The sequence below is a fragment of the Hemiscyllium ocellatum genome, chromosome 7, assembly GCF_020745735.1.
Source record: "Hemiscyllium ocellatum isolate sHemOce1 chromosome 7, sHemOce1.pat.X.cur, whole genome shotgun sequence".
Lineage (NCBI taxonomy): Eukaryota > Metazoa > Chordata > Chondrichthyes > Orectolobiformes > Hemiscylliidae > Hemiscyllium > Hemiscyllium ocellatum.
Window position 1 is genome coordinate 23390992 of NC_083407.1, and position 20743 is coordinate 23411734.

The following is a 20743-nucleotide window of genomic DNA, read 5'->3' on the forward strand; positions in this document are numbered from 1 at the left end:
AAAGGTAGAAGTGGCCTACTCCAGCTCTTAATCCATATGTTAGTAAATTAGGACAATCAACTCAAATTAGGTTTTAATTCTAGATTTCTTCATTTATTGCTTTCAAATTCCACCAACTATCATGAAGAGATTTTAACATGTATTCCCTACAGTACTGACCTAAGCTTCTGAATTACTAGCCTGGAGACATGACTACCAGCTCATCAACTCCTGATTAATCGTATCCTGAATGAATAAACACACATTAAAATTATTGCCAAATTTGTTTTTTAAAATTATTTGACATTCATGTGTTTGTTTTTTTAAAATGAACCCATTTTCACTCTCTGCCCATGACACGAGTAGATTAAACTTAGTCATGGTTTACCTTTATGCATGGTTCTAGAATTAGGTTTTATGTTCTAATTTACATACCTTTCTTAAGCAGTATTTCTAATTTCACCATGTTTAGATTAGATTACTTACAGTGTGGAAACAGGCCCTTCGGCCCAACAAGTCCACACCGACCCGCCGAAGCGCAACCCACCCATACCCCTTACTTAACACTACGGGCAATTTAGCATGGCCAATTCACCTGACCCGCACATCTTTGGACTGTGGGAGGAAACCGGAGCACCTGGAGGAAACCCACGCAGACACGGGGAGAACGTGCAAACTCCACACAGTCAGTTGCCTGAGGCGGCAACTGAACCCAGGTCCCTGGCGCTGTGAGGCAGCAGTGCTAACCACTGTGCCACCGTGCCGCCCTAAATGTTGAGAATGATGAATCTGATCTTTTCTAGTCTTTCATAATGGACTCTTATGGTCATGATAGATTGATACCATAGTGCAACTCTGCACAGTTTCAAGAACATGGAACATTTTCTTTGTGTCTCAATGACAAGAATCAAGTGCAGTAATAGACATTACAAGTACTAAGATACCCACTATAGGCCATATGCTGAAAAATGGGATAAGAATAGATAGATTTTTGATGATTCGTGCGGACAGGATGGGTTGCAATGAGTTTGTAAAATCTCTGATACTCCAAGACCTCTTTCAGTCTCTTCCCTAGTTATTCAAATGTAATTCACCAAATACAATTCACTTTTATCCTTTACATTAGTTTCCCTATTTAAAGTTGAGTTGTAAATAAATATCTGTTCTATTTGAAATTACATCAGCACTGCTTTTAATTACGAAGTGTTCAAAAATACCTCAGAACTTGGCAAGAAGTGCTCTCCTTTCCAAATGACGTTTTACTTTGCTACTTTACTTTCCCCTGTAATTTCTAATTCATAACAAAATGGGGTATTTACAGCATATTTGGAAAAACTAGGTTTAACAATGCAATTGATGCCAAAAAAGTGCACAGATCGATGAAAAGCACCAAGAACGTAAGAAGTGTCTAATTTTGTCTAATGTCTAATAAGTGTCTAATGAACAGTACAATAGACCATTAAAGTTCTCATGTTACCATATCCCTTTTATTAAGCTCCATTTTATTCTCAATTGTTGCTCGTATATAATCAATATCTGTCAGGTCTATATTAAATGCAAGGGCTCTCAATCAGAACCCAGTCAGTAAAGCAAATGACTTGTTCTTTTCCCCTCCATGATGAAGTTGCGATAACTTTGGTATGTACTGAAAAAATTGGTCATTTGTACACTTTCAGTATGTTACACCAACTGATTTATTAAACTATTTACATATAGTCATTGAATATCATCAGTGGAAACCAAATTATAATTCAATTGTAGCAGATAAATGTGCAAGCAAACTTGCTATTCTTTGGAAATTAATATCTAAAGCATTATGCAGGCACAGGTTCACTTTCATACAAGAAGAGGTTCCACTTCTATTAAACATTACAGCCTTTAAACAAAGTACAATAACTGTCCTTAAATGGAAGTCGTGGAGCATGATGTATTGAAAAACAGCGAAAAATGTTAACTCAACTACACAGCAACAAAGTCCAAATATGTCAAAACACTGTGCGGAAGCAAAATTTTTCCAGCTTGCATACCAGCAGAGGGAGCAGCATGCAAGGTGACAGGGGAAAAGGGACAAAGAAAAAGGAAACCAAAAAGAGAAATACCAAAAGCCCCCAAATAAAAGAGAGCAAGACCACTGCCTCCCAGCAGTAACCTCAACAGGTCAAAAGGCAAGGCAAGACTAGCCAAAATGGCTTTTATGCCTTTCAGTACTCACCAAGCGAAGCAAAGCCTCTAACAGGGCTTGTATCTCGACTGCTCTCACGGCTCGTATCGCGGCTGCATCCCTGACTCATACTGGGTCGAGGGATACGGCTGCTCCGTGCTAGCATGAGTTGAGAAGAGTGGTAAAAATGTGAAGCTCATTACAACATCATTTTAAGTGAAAGGTTCCACAACATTCATACTGTTGATATCCAACCTCGGACGATTTTAAACACAAACAAGAATAGTCATAGCTCTAATAACCATTTCTTTTAACGGTATAAGAGGACCAGTTAGAAAATAATGAAATATTGGTAGTTTGACTTCATTTAATGAGAAGCAATCCTTTCCCCGCCCCCTTTGGTAGAAGACCTCAGAAATGTAACCATGCTGTTTTAATAATTCACTGTATTTATAATGTGGTCTTAACATTTTTACTATAAAGTGATATTGGTAAGCCAGTTCAGTTACAAAACCTCAAAAGCAGCACCATGTAGCAACAGAATACAAAGATAGTCAATCAGAACTGCATAGCACCAATGGGAAATGAACAGATCAGCTGCCTTCATGCAGGAGTAGGAAAAGAGAAACAACAAACTAAATCCAAGCATAGTTTTCTCAAGAATGAGTGGGAAAGGCGGTAGTAGTCATCAGTGGCTTCAGACCAAACATTCAGCAAATGGTGGATGGCCAAACATGTAGCAAATGGGCTGACAACAAGGTAACTTGCATCCTCTGAGCTGCAGGCACTTAATCCTACAGCACTTAGAGACAGGAAGAAAATGGACAAAGTGATAAAAATTGTCCTTGTTTGTGTCAGTGGATGGCAAATTGGTTGGTGTTTTTGAAAAAGCGAAGTAAACAATAAGGAGTATGGAAAATTCAAAGTAGCACTCGCCATTCGCATTCAAAAGGAAGTTATCCAACATATCACCACTGAAAAGAAACTTCAAAAAAAATCTCAAAATGGAATAGCTCTTCCAAGAGTGATCAATCATTCATTCTAACTTGGAAATAGTCTGCACTAATCAGTATTTCAGTGAGAGACAAGGAGAAGCATAAAACAGGTCCAAAATTCGAAACGCATACTCTACTAGGTCAGCCAATATCAAATGATCAATAATTGTGCTGTGCCAATCCATCAGTCTCAACAACTATAGATAAAAAAAACAAGAGTTTCCTTAGTGCACAAATTCATTTGAATAACTGCTTCCAATTTTGGGATCTTATTGCCGATCTTTATATCACAATGGCTGTTTTGGCAAGGTGCAGGAGAGCTGTGAATGACATAGTGCCAGAGGAACAACTCCCTTTTACAAAATCCGCTTTGTTTTAAGATAGGAGGTGGTTGAAGGGGAGAGGAGGGGAAGCGTGGGGGGAGGACAGGGTGGCGGTGAGGAAGATGAGGGGCGACGGAGGTGGGGGGGGGAGGAGTTGGGGGCAAAGAAAAGGAGGGGGAGAATGTGGAGGGAAGGAAAGAGAAGGTGGAGGAGAAAGAGAATGAGGGAAAAAAAAGCGAATGAGGCGGCATTGAGGCTCAAAATTAATTATTTTTACCAAATCAAAACTTCAAATTTGAAATCAGCGCTAACAAGCTTTTCTTCCCCCTTAAAACCAATGTTCTTCCCTAAGTTAGAGTACACTTAAATCATAAAATCTGTACTGTGTGGAAACAGGACCTTCGGCCCAACAAGGCCACACTGACCCTCCGAAGAGAAACCCACCCAGATGCATTCCACTTCCCTATTCTCCTACACTTACCTCTGGCTAATTCACCTAACCTACACATCCCTGAACACTATGGTCAATTTAGCATGGCCAAATTCACCTAACCTGCACATCTTTGGACTATGGCAGGAAACCAGAGCACCCAGTGGAAACCCACGCAGACACAGGGAGAATGCGCAAACTTCACACAGTCGCCAGTGTCTGGAATCAGACCCAGGACCCTGTTATCGTGAGGCAGCAGTGCTAACCTATGAGCCACCGTACCGCCTCAGATATTAAAAAAATTTTGATTTTTAAGTAATTTGTTACATCTCAGGATTAGACATCGTTTTACATTTCCAAATGTGACATCATTTACACGGTAAATCAAATAAGCTTATGGAAATGCAACAACCTTGTGAGAACTACTTCAAATCATTCTTTAATTCCAATTAATAGAATAAGCACCTTTTCTTACTCCTAAGTTATTGATTATTGATTACTGAAAAGAGGGTCACATTGCTCACATTTATCAGTTTATTAGGCATCAATAAGTGAAACACATATTATGGTGACCTTTGTTTTACACTGATGAGAACTAAAGGGAAGGAATAGATTTTTCTCGAAAGTTAAATCTTCAAAAGGATTAGCTCTCACTAAACAAAATCTTACCATAATGCTGCATTATATTTTAATCATTTTAAATCAGATACTGGCATTGTAAGGTTTGCACATGATTAGATTAGATTACTTACAGTGTGGAAACAGGCCCTTCAGCCCAACAAGTCTACACCGACCCGCCGAAGTGCAACCCTCCCAGACCCAGTCCCTACATTTATCCCTTCACCTAACACTACGGGTAATTTAGCCAGGCCAATTCACCTAACCTGTACATTTTTGGACTGTGGGAGGAAACCGGAGCACCCTGAGGAAACCCACACAGACATGGGGAGAATGTGCAAACTCCACACAGTCAGTCACTTGAGACGGGAATTGAACCCGGGTCTCTGGTGCTGTGAGGCAGCAGTGCTAACCACTGTGCCACCGTGCCGCCCACTATATCAACATATTTCAATGACTGCAAAATCAGCTGAAATATTGGATTCCACAAAGCTTCAATGCATATCATTAAATCCGATAGACTTTATAACTCTCACTGGAGAAAAACCAAATAAGAAACATAACTGTGTCACTTCACAAAGGTGCTTCAAGAGTCATAAAAAGTAGAGTGTTGCGGCAACGTATAGATTAAGCATAACCATAACATTAAGGAAATAGGGAAGACAAGGTCAACTTTACAGAACAAACCTTGTTACCAGTGTCCAAGAGTAAAACTACATTTTTTTTGCCCATTTTCCTCATGAACAATTTTATTTGCATGTACATGTTGGATACTTGCCCACCAACAGTAGTTAATTTGTGGTGTTTCATGAGTCGTCAAGAACTAATAGACTCTTCAGGTGAAGTAGGGTTACAGGGTGGGAAGTCTTTAGATCTGGGCACACAGATATAATTCAGAATCTATTTTAAAACTGTGTTCAGTTGTTATTTTTATGCTTTTATTTTAACTTCCTATGTCAGTACTGATTTGAGAAGTACGACGACAATAATGAGAGAGTGTAATTATAGCAGTAATATTCATTCCCTTGCCATTATAAATCCACCTTCCATTCATAATTAAGCGACAAATGCAGTTTAGAAGGCACATTAGTAAGCATCTGTGGTCTGGATAATTAAGTCTTACCCAAGCCCAATCTGTTGGGGCTGGCTTCCCTACTGCATCCCTGGCTGCGAGGGATTTTGCTGCGTTTCTCAGATGCTTGAGGTGCAACAGATACTCTCTGCGGCCCACTACTCATGCCGGAATATGCACTACCAAGAAGCTTTCCAGGTGAACTCGATCTACTTCCGGCTGCAAAAACAAACAACAAAAAGCTAGTTTAATTGAGACATCTAGAAAAGTCAAATTAAATTGGTAGTGACAATGGTAAAGGATAAAATTAGTGGTGGTAAAAATCAATACCTGCTAAAAAGTCACTGAACTTATTACTTTATAATCAAACTTAAATAGAACAAGCTTTTTAAAATAATTACAAATTAAATAATTTGAAACCTGTAAAACACTACATTAAATGGTAACAGCACAAACTTCAAAACTGAAATGTCTGTCTGTTCTCCAAGGTCAGGATTATGATTTTTTTTGAGTAGAAGCTTTAAGAAAAGCTATCAATTCATAATTAATATTAAATTTCTGAATGCCTTAAAGATTTAATGCCTTAAATCTTTAATCAGTCACTGCACACATTTAAAAGGCCAACAGGCAAGTACTAATGGTTCCAAATCTCATGGAAAGGGACCCAGAATTACATTTCAAGAGACAAGTGGTTAAGTGGTTTACAGGAGAGGGAAAAAAAAATCAGTTTCTAAGCAAGAACGTATTGTACATGTTAATATGACCAGGATATAATGGCAAAAGAAAGTATTTTTTTCAGCACGTTAAATTACTCTTGTAGGTGAAGAGAAACCTTACCGCCTGCAGGATTAGCTGATCTGGATCCTGAGCATGGAAGCAGATAAACGGGACAGGTGCAAGAAGTTGAATGGAAAGATTAATGAAATGCAAGACAACTAGAATTGTCATGGTCATCAATTTAGTCAAGCTTTTCAAACATCTTACAGGTCAGAGATACATTTTAGCCTTGTTCCAATGTTAACTGCAGTATTAAATACTTTCATCAATTTTATATACATAAATACTGATGCACAATAGCAACGAAGCAAGATTGCCCCACTTAAACTATTAAATTGCTAATTTGTGCATATTAAAATAAAGAGGGAGGAATCAAAGTAAAATAAATAGTTTCTCAAATAGAACAAAAATCAGCAAGGTAGCTCCTGGACCCTGCTGATAAACTCAGATTACCGATAAAGGTGGCATAACAATCAGGTTCTCTGTGTGGCAAAAAATGCACTTGAGCGCTAGCAAATAATTATTTTGTGAAATCAATTGCCAGTGCACAGGAGTAAATGTTAAAATAACTGCAGATTAAAAGAGAAATCACAATGTGTGATAGGTTGGTGAGAATATAATAGAACAAACAAAAACAACAGTCTAAAATCCCTAGAGTTCAAACATTACAATCCGTAAAATTTACTAGGAAGTATTTATTTGTTTCACTTACGTTGGGACTGAGACACTACTTTAGCTCGGCTTCGGCCTCTGGTGTCAGAGGGCGTACTGGCTACACTGGTGGTACTCCCAGCACTCTGACGTCTAGAGCGCACTCGACCTGCACATGTACACAAGCACACTCAGTCAGAGAACTAGAAACTTAAACACTGCTAATAGTTATCAGATAATATTCTTACCAAATATATACAAGATGATTAGGGGTTTAAGAGAGGGTTGACCATGAGAACCTTTTTCCACGTATGGAGTCAGATATTACGAGGGGGCATAGCTTTAAATTAAGGGGTGGTAGATATAGGACAGACGTTAGGGGTAGATTCTTTACTCAGCGAGTCGTGAGTTCATGGAATGCCCTGCCAGTAACAGTGGTGGACTCTCCCTCTTTATGGGCATTTAAAAGGGCATTGGATAAGCATATGGAGGAAAGTGGGCTAGTGTAGGTTAGGTGGGCTTGGATCGGCGCAACATCGAGGGCCGAAGGGCCTGTACTGCGCTGTATTTTTCTATGTTCTATGTTCTATACCCTTACTCACTTCAACAAATGTAATTGGTTCAGAGTCAGTACTACCGGGGATACAATATAAACTGTACTTCAAGCAAATCTGGATCTTCCTTTAAAACATAACTATCTGATTACCAACATTGAGACACACACGGTTGCCCAAGCCTTTATATCGTCATCAAACATCAATACTGCTATCCTCAAGGAGGTAACAAAAAACAGTTGGTGTAAATTGCTATTTTGCCGTCTGAAATGTGCAGTTTTACACCACGATTGAAGTGAATGTGTCTACACAGCTGGAATCGAATATAGATGAAATCAGACTTCCAAAGCAATTCAAATTGACAAAAAATACACTATGAAACAAAAAATACACCTGTAGGATAGAGGAGCAACAGTACAAGTATGAACAAAAATTCAATGTTTTAATTTTTAAATACAATGAACTATTCCATTAACCAATGTCATGCCTATTGCCAATAAAATATGAACAGATTTCATTCTACTTAATTCCATGTTAGAGTCATAGACATATACAGCACACAAACAGACCCCTCAGTCTAACTCATCCATGCCAGCCTGATATCCCAACCTAATCTAGTTCCATTTGCCAGCACTTGGTCCGCATCCCTCTAAACTCTTTCTCTTCACATACCCATCCAGATATCTTTTAAATGTTGCAGTTGTGCCAGCCTCCATTACTTCCTCTGACAGCTCATTCCATATACGCACCACCCTCAATGAAAAAGTTACCCCTTAGGTCCCTTTTATATCTTTCCCCTCTCACCCTAAACCTATGCCCTCTAGCTCTGGACTCCCCGACCCCAGGGAAAAGGACTATTTATCCTATCCATGCCCCTCATGATTTTATAAACCTCTATAAGGTCACCCCTCAACCTCCAACACTCCACGGAAAACAGCCCTAGCCTATTTAACCTCTCCCTATAACTCAAATCCTTCAACCCTGGCAACATCCTTGTAAATATTTTCTGAACCCTTTTAAGTTTCACAATCTCTTTCCGATAGGATTCTGGGTAATCCAAGATGGAGGACGGGAAAAATTTCTGGCTGTAACAACTGCTCCTTTTTTTTGAGGTATTTTCTTGAACTAACTTATTTCTTACTCAATCATGAAAGAAGAATTATATTTCCACAGAATATTTTGATTCAATAATTTCAGAACTAATTTAACTTCATTGAAAAAATATATATCCTTGCAATGGCTGCTAACCACACAAATGGATGAAAAGACACTGGTCAATTCCATCAATCGTCTTGTCCACTAGATGGAGCAATGGTCCAGATATGGGATTAGTGATTAAGGGGAGGCATATGTTATTGACTGCATTTTGACATTACTTTCAGAATGTTATCATAGGCTGCAGCAAGAACTTGCTCACCCTGTTGCAGTGTGGTATCATCAATTCACCCAACCCCTTAGACAGCACTTTGTAAATCCACAGTCACTACTATTTAGAAGGATAAGAGCTATGTACGCTTGGGAACATCACTACTTGCAAATTCCCCTCCAAGCCACTCAACACCCTGTCTTGGAAATACATTACTGTTCCTTCTGTGTCACGGATCAAAATTGTGAAGCTGCCCTCCCAAACATCAGAGTGTACTTGCATTAAATTACTTGCAGTTCAAGAAAGCAACTCATTATTATCTTCTCAAGGGCAATAAATAGCATCCTAGCCAGAGAAACCCATGACCCATAAACAAATAAAGAACAAGTAAAACTGTAATTCCAATTAATCCACTTGCTCTTTGGCACTTCAAGCTCAAGACCCACTGTCGATTCAGTTGAACAAAGCATCAGTATTTTAAAGTTTTTTTTATTGGTGTTTCTATTCATTTTGAATGTATCAATTCAACATTTTAATCAACTCATTTTTTTAAATCGAGCTACACAGCCATTGTTCACCAGAATTTTACTTTTTCCATCTACCTCCTCCTACTTCTAAATGCCTGGCTCATCTCTTCCTCCAACTTGGTCTGCTCTTCTCTTCCAGTCTGCAGGGTCAACAGAGCCAGGGGTGCAGGAGTATTTCAACTTCCTTCCAATTTAATAAACTGTACTCAGACCTTGTAAGAACCACCCTCGATAATTCAGTATAAATAACAGGGCAACTAGTTTACATGCTTACACATAGTAGAATAAGCTGTATGGCTTTCAGGGTTAGGATACAACTTGGCTTCCCATAAGTTGTTGTTCCACTGTAGTCCTAAATAGTAGTGATCTATGTTCACCACTATTAGGACCACAACAACAGGACCTTGCAGGGGAAAAAATTCGACCAACTTCAAGAAAATCAATGGGAAATTCTTTTACAAATCTGCAGTGCAACGCAAGTAAGCTTCAGGTGACAGTCTCGCTGCAAGATATCAGTAGGCAAACATACATTATCCAACAATTACCTCAGTCAGAAACATGTCTATTTCATTTTAAGGAACAACGTAACTAGATACGTATTCCTATCACATGCACCAGCAACCTGTCCCACACTGCAAGTATCTTGACAAAAAAAAATCATAAAATTTAATCCACATCTTCCCTCAGCATTTCATGGGTATAGTCTTGTGTCCTACTACCCAAGCAAATTCAAATACTACATCAAATTCTAATACATGAAATCATTTAAAAAATAATTGAGAACATTAATCCTACGTCCTCAAAACTGTGCTTTACTCAAGTAACGCAAGTATTAGCACTGTTTTTCAAGAGATTCCATTATAATATTATCCTCGCTGTGCTCCTCTATGCACTATATTACTTCAATAATTGTCATAAACAGTGTAGCAAAAACAAGGCAGCATTCTAAATTATATCTTTAAAATACTGAACAATACATTACAGTCAGAACTCACTGCAATAGAATTGTTGCATAAAATATTAGGAAGCAAAAATACAACTGGCAATTTAACGTGTTGACAAAATGATTAATCAGAATTCTATACTGACATTCCTGTGACTTGATTTTTATGGAGAACACAGATTGAGACAATAGAAGTTGCTCTGAGTTTTAAGATTCTTAAGTTAATTTGGTGAATCATGAGGGTTCCTAGAGGACATCAATTTAAAGTGCGAAAACAAGAAAACTGCCCATAACACGGTTATTCCTTTGTGCCAGTTAATGCAAAGGGAACAGCTTTGGAAGATGGAAATGTCACATTGTTGATATTTTACATTTTAGTACAGAGGTTGGATAAGGCATGTTCAACTAGGGGGCACAAGATCTATTATGTTCCCAAGCACCTCAAATTTACAATTACCCTACTATCTCATGAGGATAGGATTTGACACCACCATCCATTTTCAGCATTATTCCAAAACTTTTGCAACCTTGGGATGTGTACACAGAAAAGGCCGAGATGTTACAGAGTCAGAATCAGACAGCACGGAAACAATTGGTCCCAACTGTTTGTGCCGACCAGACATCCCAATCTGACTCATTCCCATTTGCCAGCATTTAATCCATATGCCTCTGAACCCTTCCAATCATATACACATCCAGATGCCTTTTAAATGCTGTAGTTTTACCAGCTTCTCCCACTTTCTCTGGCAGCTCATTCCATACATGCATTAACCTCTGCATGAAAAAGTGACCCCTCAGCTCCTTTTCAAATCTTTCCCATCTCACCTTACATACATATCTTTCAGATTTGGACTCTCCCAATCTAAGGAAAAGACTGTGGCTATTAACCCTATCCATGCTCCTCAAGAATTGCTAAACTTCTATAAGGTCACACCTCAGTCTGTGATACTCCAGGGGAAAAAGCCCCATCCTATTCAGCCCCTCCCTATGGCTCAAACCCTCCAATTCTGGCAATATCATATTAATTTTTTTCTACACCCTCTCAAGTTTAGCAAAATCCATCTGAGAGAAAGGCAACCAAAACTGTATCCAATATTCTAAAAGTGGCCTCACCAATGTCCTGTATAGCCTCAATATGACTTCTCAACTCCTATATCCAACATTATGACCAATGAAGGCAAGTGTGCCAAACATCATCTTCACCACCCTATCTATGTGAGAAGCCACTTTCAAGGAACTATGTACTGCTCCCAGAGGTCTTGGGGACCCTGAGAATGATCACAAGATGGTAACTAGAGAGAGATTAGGGCCTCTTAAATATCAAGGAGGTCACCTTTGTATTGAACTCAAGAAAATGGGAGAGTTTTGAAACTAATATTTTGTGTCAGTTTTAACTGCGAAGAAAGAAATTGACTCCAGAGAATGGAGAAAAATAAACTTTGATGTTTTAAAAACAGTTCACATTACAGAAGAGCAAGTTCAGGATGTCTTAGAGGATATAAAGGTGGATAAATCTCTGGGACCTGATCTAATGTATCCCAAAATGCTAAACGAAGTAAGGGAGGAAATTATGAGACCCCTTGCAGAAAAATTTGCATCATCTGTAACTATGGGTGAGGTGCCTGACAACCGAAGGATGGCTAATGTTGTTCCTTTGTTTAAGAAAGTTATAAGGAGAAATCTGGGAACTATAGATTTGACTTTGGTTGTGGATAAATTATTGGAGGTGATTATAAATTATAGGATTTATGGACATTTAGAGAGGCAAAAATTGATTAAGGATAGTCAGAATGCTTTTGTGTGAGGAAACTAGTGTCTCACAAACTTGAATGAGGTTTTTGAGGAACTTAACAAAAAGGTCAATGAGGACAGAGCAGTAGACATTGTTTATCTGGCTTTTTGTAAAGTTTTTAACAAGGTTCTGCCCAGTAGACTAATTAGTAAAGTTAAATCACATGGGATTCAGGGTGAACTTGCGATTTGGATACGTAAATAGCTTAATGACAGGGAACAGAGTGAAGATGGAGTGTTGCTTTTCAGACTGGAGGCCTTTGACCAGAGGTGTTCCACAGGGATGGATTCTGGGTCCTCTTTTGCTTCTCATTTATATAAATGATTTGGTTGAGAACATAGAAGGTGTGGTTAGTAAGTTTGTGACCTCAAAATCTGTAGCATAATGGACAGTGAAGGTTTTCCAAGATTACAAAAGGATTTTGATCAAATGGGTCAATGGGGTGAAAAATGGCAGATGGAGTTCAATCTAGATAAATGAGAGGTATTGAATTTTGGAACAACAAACAAGGGTAGGGCTTACACAATTAATGGCAGGGCCTTGTGTAGTGTTGTACAACAGAGGGACCTGGGGGCTCAAGGACATAGTTCTTTAAAGTTTGCGTCACACATAGACAGAGTGGTTAAAATGGTGTTTGGCATGCTATCCTTCATTGCTCAATCCTTTGAGTATAGGAGTTCAGACATTATACTGAGGTTGTTTAGGATATTGGTGAGGCCACTTCTGGAATACTTTGTCCAGTTCTGGTTGTCCAATTATAGGAAGGATATTATCAAGCTCGAGAGGGTTCAGAAGAGATTTACCAGAATGTTACCAGTATGGAAGGTTTGAGTTACAAAGAAAGACTGGGTCTTTTTTTCTCTGGAGCATAGGAGGTTGAGGGTCATGCCCTGGTTTGCCTTACCAAAAGGCAACACTTCACATTTATCTAAACTAAACTCCCATTGAACCATCTGATCAAGGTCCTGTTGTACTCTGAGATAATCTTCTTCACTAACCACTATACCACCTATCATGATTAGGAGAAATTTCCCATAACTTCTTACTTCTGACAATTTACTCAAAATAAAGCCATTTCAAGTAATAGCTTTTCAAGAACAAAGATCACGAAAATGCAATTTTCACAACTCAGCTGCAAAATCAACTGCTCTGCTGACAACAGGAAGCTGGAATTATCGAGAAGCAAACAAGAATCCACTTGTCACAGAAAAACGTACAGTACATCACAGAGTCCTAGGAGAAAGTGAGGACTGCAGATGCTGGAGATTAGAGCTGAAAATGTGTTGCTGGAAAAGCGCAGCAAATCAGGCAGCATCCAAGGAGCAGGAGACATTTCGGGCATGAGCTCGACGTTTCGGTTTTGGCCCTTCCTGAAGAAGAGCTCATGCCCGAAACGTCGACTCTCCTGCTCCTCGGATGCTGCCTGACCTGCTGCGCATTTCCAGCGACACATTTTCATCACAGAGTCCCGTTCTTTTGTGAACCACCTAATTAGAAAAAAGATTTTTCTTCACACTCTTTACACACAACTCTCCACAAATCCAATTCATTATAATTTGTTCTTGGTTTCCCCTTCTCACTGGTTTACGCTAATTGCTTCCTACTCTTTTTTGTCCCAACTCTTGAGTTTGCTACAAACTTGAAAATCATTTTTTCTCACAATGAGGTCACTATGTATTCAAACTGTAATAAGCTGAAAAACACTGAAGTGATTTGACTTGATTTATTGTCACATGTACCTAGGTACAGTGAAAAGCTTTGTTGGGAGCAATACAGGCAGATCATAGTAAGCAAGAACATACAGATCATAGGGTGCTTGGACAGAGTGAAGCATAAATGACCAAGAATTTTAATAACGCACAAGGAATAAAAAGAAAATCAATTGCAATCAGGAGAATTAATGCAAAATTAAGTAGACTTGAATCAAAAATAAACTGACAAGCGGAACTGCAACAGACAGTTACAAAAAGATTTGTTGCAAATTATCTGGACTTGCAAATTACTCTATTTTGGAAGTTGTTAATGGGGGCAAATACGTATTGGCAATGCTTCACTAGCATTCCAAATATACAAAAAGGGAAAAAAAACCCATCCTAACAAATCAATGGAAAAATCTATCATCCATCCAGCTACCAGTAACATGATCACCTGCAAAAGGCAGAAAAAGAAAACTCAATTCTTGGTATCAGAATGAGCGCTTTAGCAGAGTCAATGACTGATCCTAGCCTTGGGCTGCAATTCCTGTCAGAATGAGTAATTCTGAAATTTTCAGTGGAAGCTTCACGTTTGACAAGTCAACCTTTCTTGTTTACTTTTGTTTCTGAATACATAAATTAGGAATATTGATGACATTTCATTAAGGAAACAATTCAATAACGAAGTCATGTCAATCATTGCTTTGGTTTATAGTCATTAGTACAGTACTAAACGTGCAAATTTCACATCAATGGATGGTTGAGTCAAAAGCTGCAAAGTGTGAAAAAACAAATGCCCATGTGTTACAGTATTCGACGCTCCAGATACCAATTCAGAAGAGGCTGGTGGAAAAGACAACTCAGCCTTGTTAGCCCTGAGTGAGACTTTACAGTCGAGTAAGCAGATGAAGAAATTGAGAGAAAACAAAAGTCAGCAGTAATGTCCTCTGACTACGATCCCGCTTATAGACATTTCAATGAAGTACCAGTGGTCTACACAGTTCAAATTATTCCAGCATATTTAGGAAAACGAACTGAGGCAAAAGAGAAAGGCAACAAAGGCTGGTTTAGAAATGGAAATATTACAACAGTACAATGGAATGTATTTGTGATGTTGGAGCCAAGATGCAGCTTCGTCAATATAAGCTCCAACATGTACAAACAGGCTGTAATCATCATTATAAATATGTTGGCTTATAACTTTATCTTTAGAATTTAAGAACACCACAAAGATGAGTTATCTATTGTGTTTCCATCTACGTGCCTGAAGATCTCTCAGCTGCAACTTCAGTTATTTTTCCAAAATAAATGATAAATATTGCTACGGTTTATCCATTTGGAGATCCTGTAAATATGCCTAACAATACAGAATTCAATTCAGAATCATTATTACTGTACGTAGTCATATTGTTCAGATGCAGCTCAGACGTTAGTTACATGTAACACTAATGCTATATTGAATGAGCAAAACAATAAATACATAAACAGTAGAAAGCAAAGAGTTACTACATGTTACAGAATGACTTAACTAGAGAATAATAATTGTATTAGAGATCCACTTTAGCTGTTTTCTAATTTGAAGCTTTTACTGACAATCATGTTGTAACTACATGCACTCAGCAAATTGCCAAATACTGCACAGAACTGAAGCTTGAGCATAACGAGGCCAACTACAAATTGTTACACGTGAGCAGCACAAAACTTACATTACTAGTCACACTGCCTATTTGTCTTTGCATAATCAAACACAACGCATATAATACACAGCCACAGTGTCAAAAATTAATTTTGCTGTAGATTATGTCACAAGTAATGGAAATTTATTCTCAATCCCTCACAGATGTACACAGGCCCAAATACACAAGTTCAGCGCACAGAATGGGATGCCCTTTCCCACAGCCTAAACTCACAACAAAAGCACACAGCCTGCACAACTTGTCTTACCATCCTTCTTTGTAGAAACCCCTTAAGATGAAGTAAACAATTGAAGGTGTCAGTTCTGTCACGTTGGAAAATAAGTCACTATTGCAAAATTGAACAGTACAGAAGAAACACAATACAACAAACAAAGAAAACAATGAAATAACTCAACATAAACTATTAAAATCTGGTCTTAAAAACTTACCAACTTTATCTAAAATCTGATTTCTTGAACAAATACCACAGCTTTTTGCATAACACAGACATTTTGTTTGCTATTTTCATCTAATTCATCCTACATACTTATTCAAAAAATCGGCTAAAAGAATAGCTCTTTAAAAGAAATATTTGCTGTGATTACTCAACTTAGAATATATGCAATTAAGTCTGTCTGATGATACCTACAAATAGCAGAACATCTAGACATCTAAACTTTCATGTGGCACAGAGTTTACTATTTTCCATTGTTGCATTGAGAATGTACAGACTTGTTAATTATGCCTTTACTTTTAAATGATGTTGTCAGTAAATCTAAAAGATCAGTGTTAGCTTTGATGCAGGGAAGAGTCCAGGACCATCTTATCCTTTGCTAATTTACTTATGTACTCTCATCAAAAACTGTTACTCTGCAGGTAGAAGAGAACTTCAATCTAGTGCATTCAGAAGATGGGATCTTTTATCTCAGAAAAACTATTCTGCCATCACTTATTACTCAAAACAATATATTTCTTTGCAGAGTCCAAACATTGTAATATGAACTCAAAGAACCCAGACTGTAGATATAATATACATGGATCAATACTGCTATGTGAAGTTTAGCTGAGGAAATATATATTTATTTATATACATACATATATATATATATATGTGTACATATATAAATATATATATATACACACACTGCATCACCATGCAACACTTCATGCGAGGTACCAATTATGGTCACAGATGGAAACCACTGAAAGAACAGTGTTGTCACAGATACCAGCCAGAATACACAAGATGGGACAGACAGCTGGTAACAGAAAACAAGCTGCTTACCCTCAGCTTTAGTGGATGGGCCATCTTTCAGCAAAAGAAGATAGGGAGGACAGGGAAGTGTTAGTATGGTTAGCAAAGATGGGGTCATTATTTTAACCTATAGTAAACAAGAGAATCATGTGGATCTGTAAATGTAGAGACGCTTACAGCTCCATGTAGCAGCCATTAAAAGCATAAAATATGGGCATAAAAATAAAAAGGAACCTAAATCAGATAATAAAGGTGAAATAAAATCCATATCCTATTATAGTAATATAATAATATTATTACACAGTTATGCTAAATTATATACTTAACTTCATTAAAAATAAAAAGTTAAAACAGATCCAAGTCTTTCGTAACAAAAATAATTTTCAAGTGAGTTTTTCTTTAAAAATTGGCCAGTTTTAGTATTAAATATTGTAGGCTGTCAAATTCTTGTTATTTCCTAGAAATTTTGAAAACTCTCTTCCAATAGATAGTGATCCAACACTGCATTACATTATTTGGAGACCACCCTTTTAGACTTTATTACAAAGGGATTTAAGTAATAACAAAAGTAAGAATCTTACTGCAATTGTACAAGACTTTTCTGAGAGTGCACCTGGAGCAACATGCATAGTTTGGATTTTCTTACCATTTATTTCAGAGGGAGCACAACTAAGGTTTACTGGACTGATTTTGATTGACAGTGTGTTCTATGAGGACCGATCAAGTAGTCAAAGAAAAATGAGAAGATCTCCTTGAAACATATAAAATTCTTAAGAGGTTGTCAGTATGGATTCTGAGGGGATGATATCCCTGGCTGGGAAATCTGGAACACAGGGTCATAGTCTAAGAAAAAAAAAGTTGGCCATTTATGATGGCATAGGAACGTTTATTTACCAGGGGGTTGAGAATATTCAGAATTCTCTAACCTAGAAGTTTATGAACAATAATTGCATATATTTAAGAGAGAAATCAAAAAAATTGCAATTGCTAAGGGAATCAAGGAATATGGAGATAGTTGGAAATGACAAGAAGAGGAGCAGATCAGCCATAATTATACTGAATAGCAGAGCAGGCTTATAAGGCCAAATGGCCTATTTTGGCTCTTGGTTTCAATAAAGATCCAACTCTATCCAGATATAGCGCTTGAATTTTAATTAGTTTTGTTACATTCTATTACCCACAATTTTTTTTAATATCAGAATACAATCTGAATGTAGTTTTGTAATTGTCCATCCATTTCATGGCTTCCACATTGTCATATCATCTTCGAATCAAGGCTGCTCAAAATGATTGTGAGTAGCAAATTCCTAAAATTCCATCAGCCTTTTTTTGTACATTAGCACCCACATTGGTTCAGATAGCTCAAGTGTCTACAAGTCTCAAACCCACACAGCATGCAATGCTAGACTTATTTCTTCTGACACATCCCAATAGATACTTATATTTCAAAGTTGATAGATAGGTCAGCTTGTTCTGGTCAAGGACAATGCAAAAACAACAATTAGCTGTGAGGTTTCACTTGTCTCTGGTCACCGGATTCAGCAACTGATCCTATATTTCTAACTTAGATCATGAACATAGTTTTCAAATTCGGTATAGAACATCCTTTTCGCTGCGCTTGAAATCCTAGGTGACCCTAGGTGACCCACAACAATGGTCCTATTTGAGAACTGTGGTACATAAGCAGTTCAACAAAAAAGATGTCACTGTGCTTCTTACCTAGTGAAGCGTAGGACCCTGGAGGTAGAGCTGCTGCTGAGCTGAAGTGTCCAGGTGTATTACTGGGAGTGGCAGTCAAGCGCGACTTGGCATTAGCAGCTGCATTCACGTCAATATCACTGCGAGAACGTTGCAGGGATCCAGTGTTAGACACAGGCTTCACATTGACTGTTGAAGCTTTTGCACCAGAAATGGAGGAAACAAGGCATTAAACATTGGATATTAATCTCAAACACACATTTCACACAAGTAACAAAAACAGTAATTTTTTTTCCTCCAAAAATAGGCATAAAAATGAAATCAAAGTTATTGACCATTTCAATCTGCCTTGCATGCCTCTGGATGATTTATGGACAGAAGGCTGAACCTGAAATTTGCCCATGCTACGAACAACCCTCTATTTGCAACAACTGCAAGTTAATAAAATTAACAGACTACTCAAAGATTTGATCCCACAAGATAGGTTTTATTCAAATGCATCTTCAATCCATTTGACTTCAGCCTTCGAGAATAATAACCACAAAATAATTATATGATCAAGGGACATCTTAAAATGAATTGCATTGCATTCCTGGCAACAATTTCAGCTGTTAATCAATCTGTGCAAAGAACTCCTACCAGGCATTTGTCTAAACCATAAATGTGTCCCACTGCTCACTTGTTGCTTGCGTTTTTTTCTCTACGATTATCTTAAATGCCTCACATCTCTCATGGTTTTAAAAAAAAAGTTACATAACCTATTATTTATCCCTTGCACAATAAGGATGATCAACATGGATTTCTCAACCATTTCAGACAGCAGTGAAAAGTCAGCTACATTGCCTCGTATGGGGCAGTGATTTACCTAGCCCAGGTAAAGGTGATAGATTCCCTAAAAGCCATTAGTGAACTAGATAAGCTTTCACAATAATTCGTAGATAGTTTCATGTTCACTTTTACTGGAACAACCTTTCCAATCCAGATTCATCGATATAACTTAAAATGATGGGAATTGAATCAGTATGCTCAACACACAGACCGAGACGTCTAGGTTATGAATCCCTACACCACCATCGCCTGTTAATACATGTTACTGTCACAGTTTAAGCAAAAAAACTCAAATGTTCAACACTGACCTTAGGTTAATTAATCAAACAACATGCTTCAATATTATGCTTATTTTTATCTCCAACTTACACGTGGCACTTGTGGATAGCACTTATTGCCCAATACCGAATGTTTTGGATTCAAGTCTCATTATAGAGACTGGAACACAAACTTTAGGTTACAATGCCAGTTCAGCACTTAAAGGGGTGCTGCCATTTGTGTAACATGCTAATCCAAGGCCTCATGGGCTCTCTAAAATAAGCATAAATATCTCATTGCAGCATTTCAAAGAGGAGCATGGAAGTTATTCATGACATCCTGGCTAATATAAAAAGAGGAAGTGCTGGAGAAACTCAGCAGGAGTGGCAGCATCTGTGGAGAGAGAAAAACAGAATCAATATTGAACCCAATAAGATTTCTCTTTGGAACTTGAAGAGCCATACTTGACTCAATCTTCAACTCCTTCTCTATTCACAAATTTTGCCACACATGCTGAGTGTCTCCAGTTCTTCCTGTTTTTAATTGATATCCCCAGCACTCACATTATTCTGTTTTTATTTCAGTGTCCTGGTCCTTATTCGTTCCTCAATCAATACCATAAAAGCAGATTGCCTACTCTATATCACTTTACCTGTTTGCAGGAAATCACCTGCACAATATGGCTGCTACATTTCCTACATTACAACAGTGACTCTGCTTCAAAATTATTTAACTAGAATACAGCGGTTTCGACTTTCTTGTGATTTTGAAAGGCACAAAAGGATTCTGGGTAATCCAAGATAAAGGACTGGAAAAAACTGTTGGTGTAAGAGCTGCTCTTATTTTGAGGTATTTTAGGAGTTGGAGGTGGTTTCCTCGAAATCTAGGAGCAGCAATTATAGTTTTATATGCTGTTGCATTGTTTTGGAACTTAAGTGGGACAAAAGATCAAAACAACAGCACTTTAAAAAGATAGACAGACAAAGGCAGTGACCACACGGTCAGAGAGAGAAACCTTTACTGCTACTTGACACAGCAGTGAATCTGCACAGTTACTGCCTTTACTGTTTGAGTCCAAGTATCTCTGGACATTGGAGTGTGTCTAGGAAAAATTAACAAACAGTGAAATTCACAGCTGACCTTGGA

The 20743-nt window shown here is 38.0% G+C and overlaps 1 protein-coding gene across 1 annotated transcript in view; it reads right to left on the bottom strand.

The window, feature by feature from the left end:
- Positions 1–20743, bottom strand: part of clasp1a (cytoplasmic linker associated protein 1a) — a 328274-nt gene that overhangs the window by 111845 nt on the left and 195686 nt on the right. The window contains exons 19-21 of the mRNA XM_060827050.1: positions 18533–18709; positions 7068–7175; positions 5630–5797 (exon numbers count right to left, since the gene is read on the bottom strand). Coding sequence (XP_060683033.1) covers positions 5630–5797; positions 7068–7175; positions 18533–18709 — 453 coding nt within the window. The remainder of the gene's footprint in view (positions 1–5629; positions 5798–7067; positions 7176–18532; positions 18710–20743) is intronic.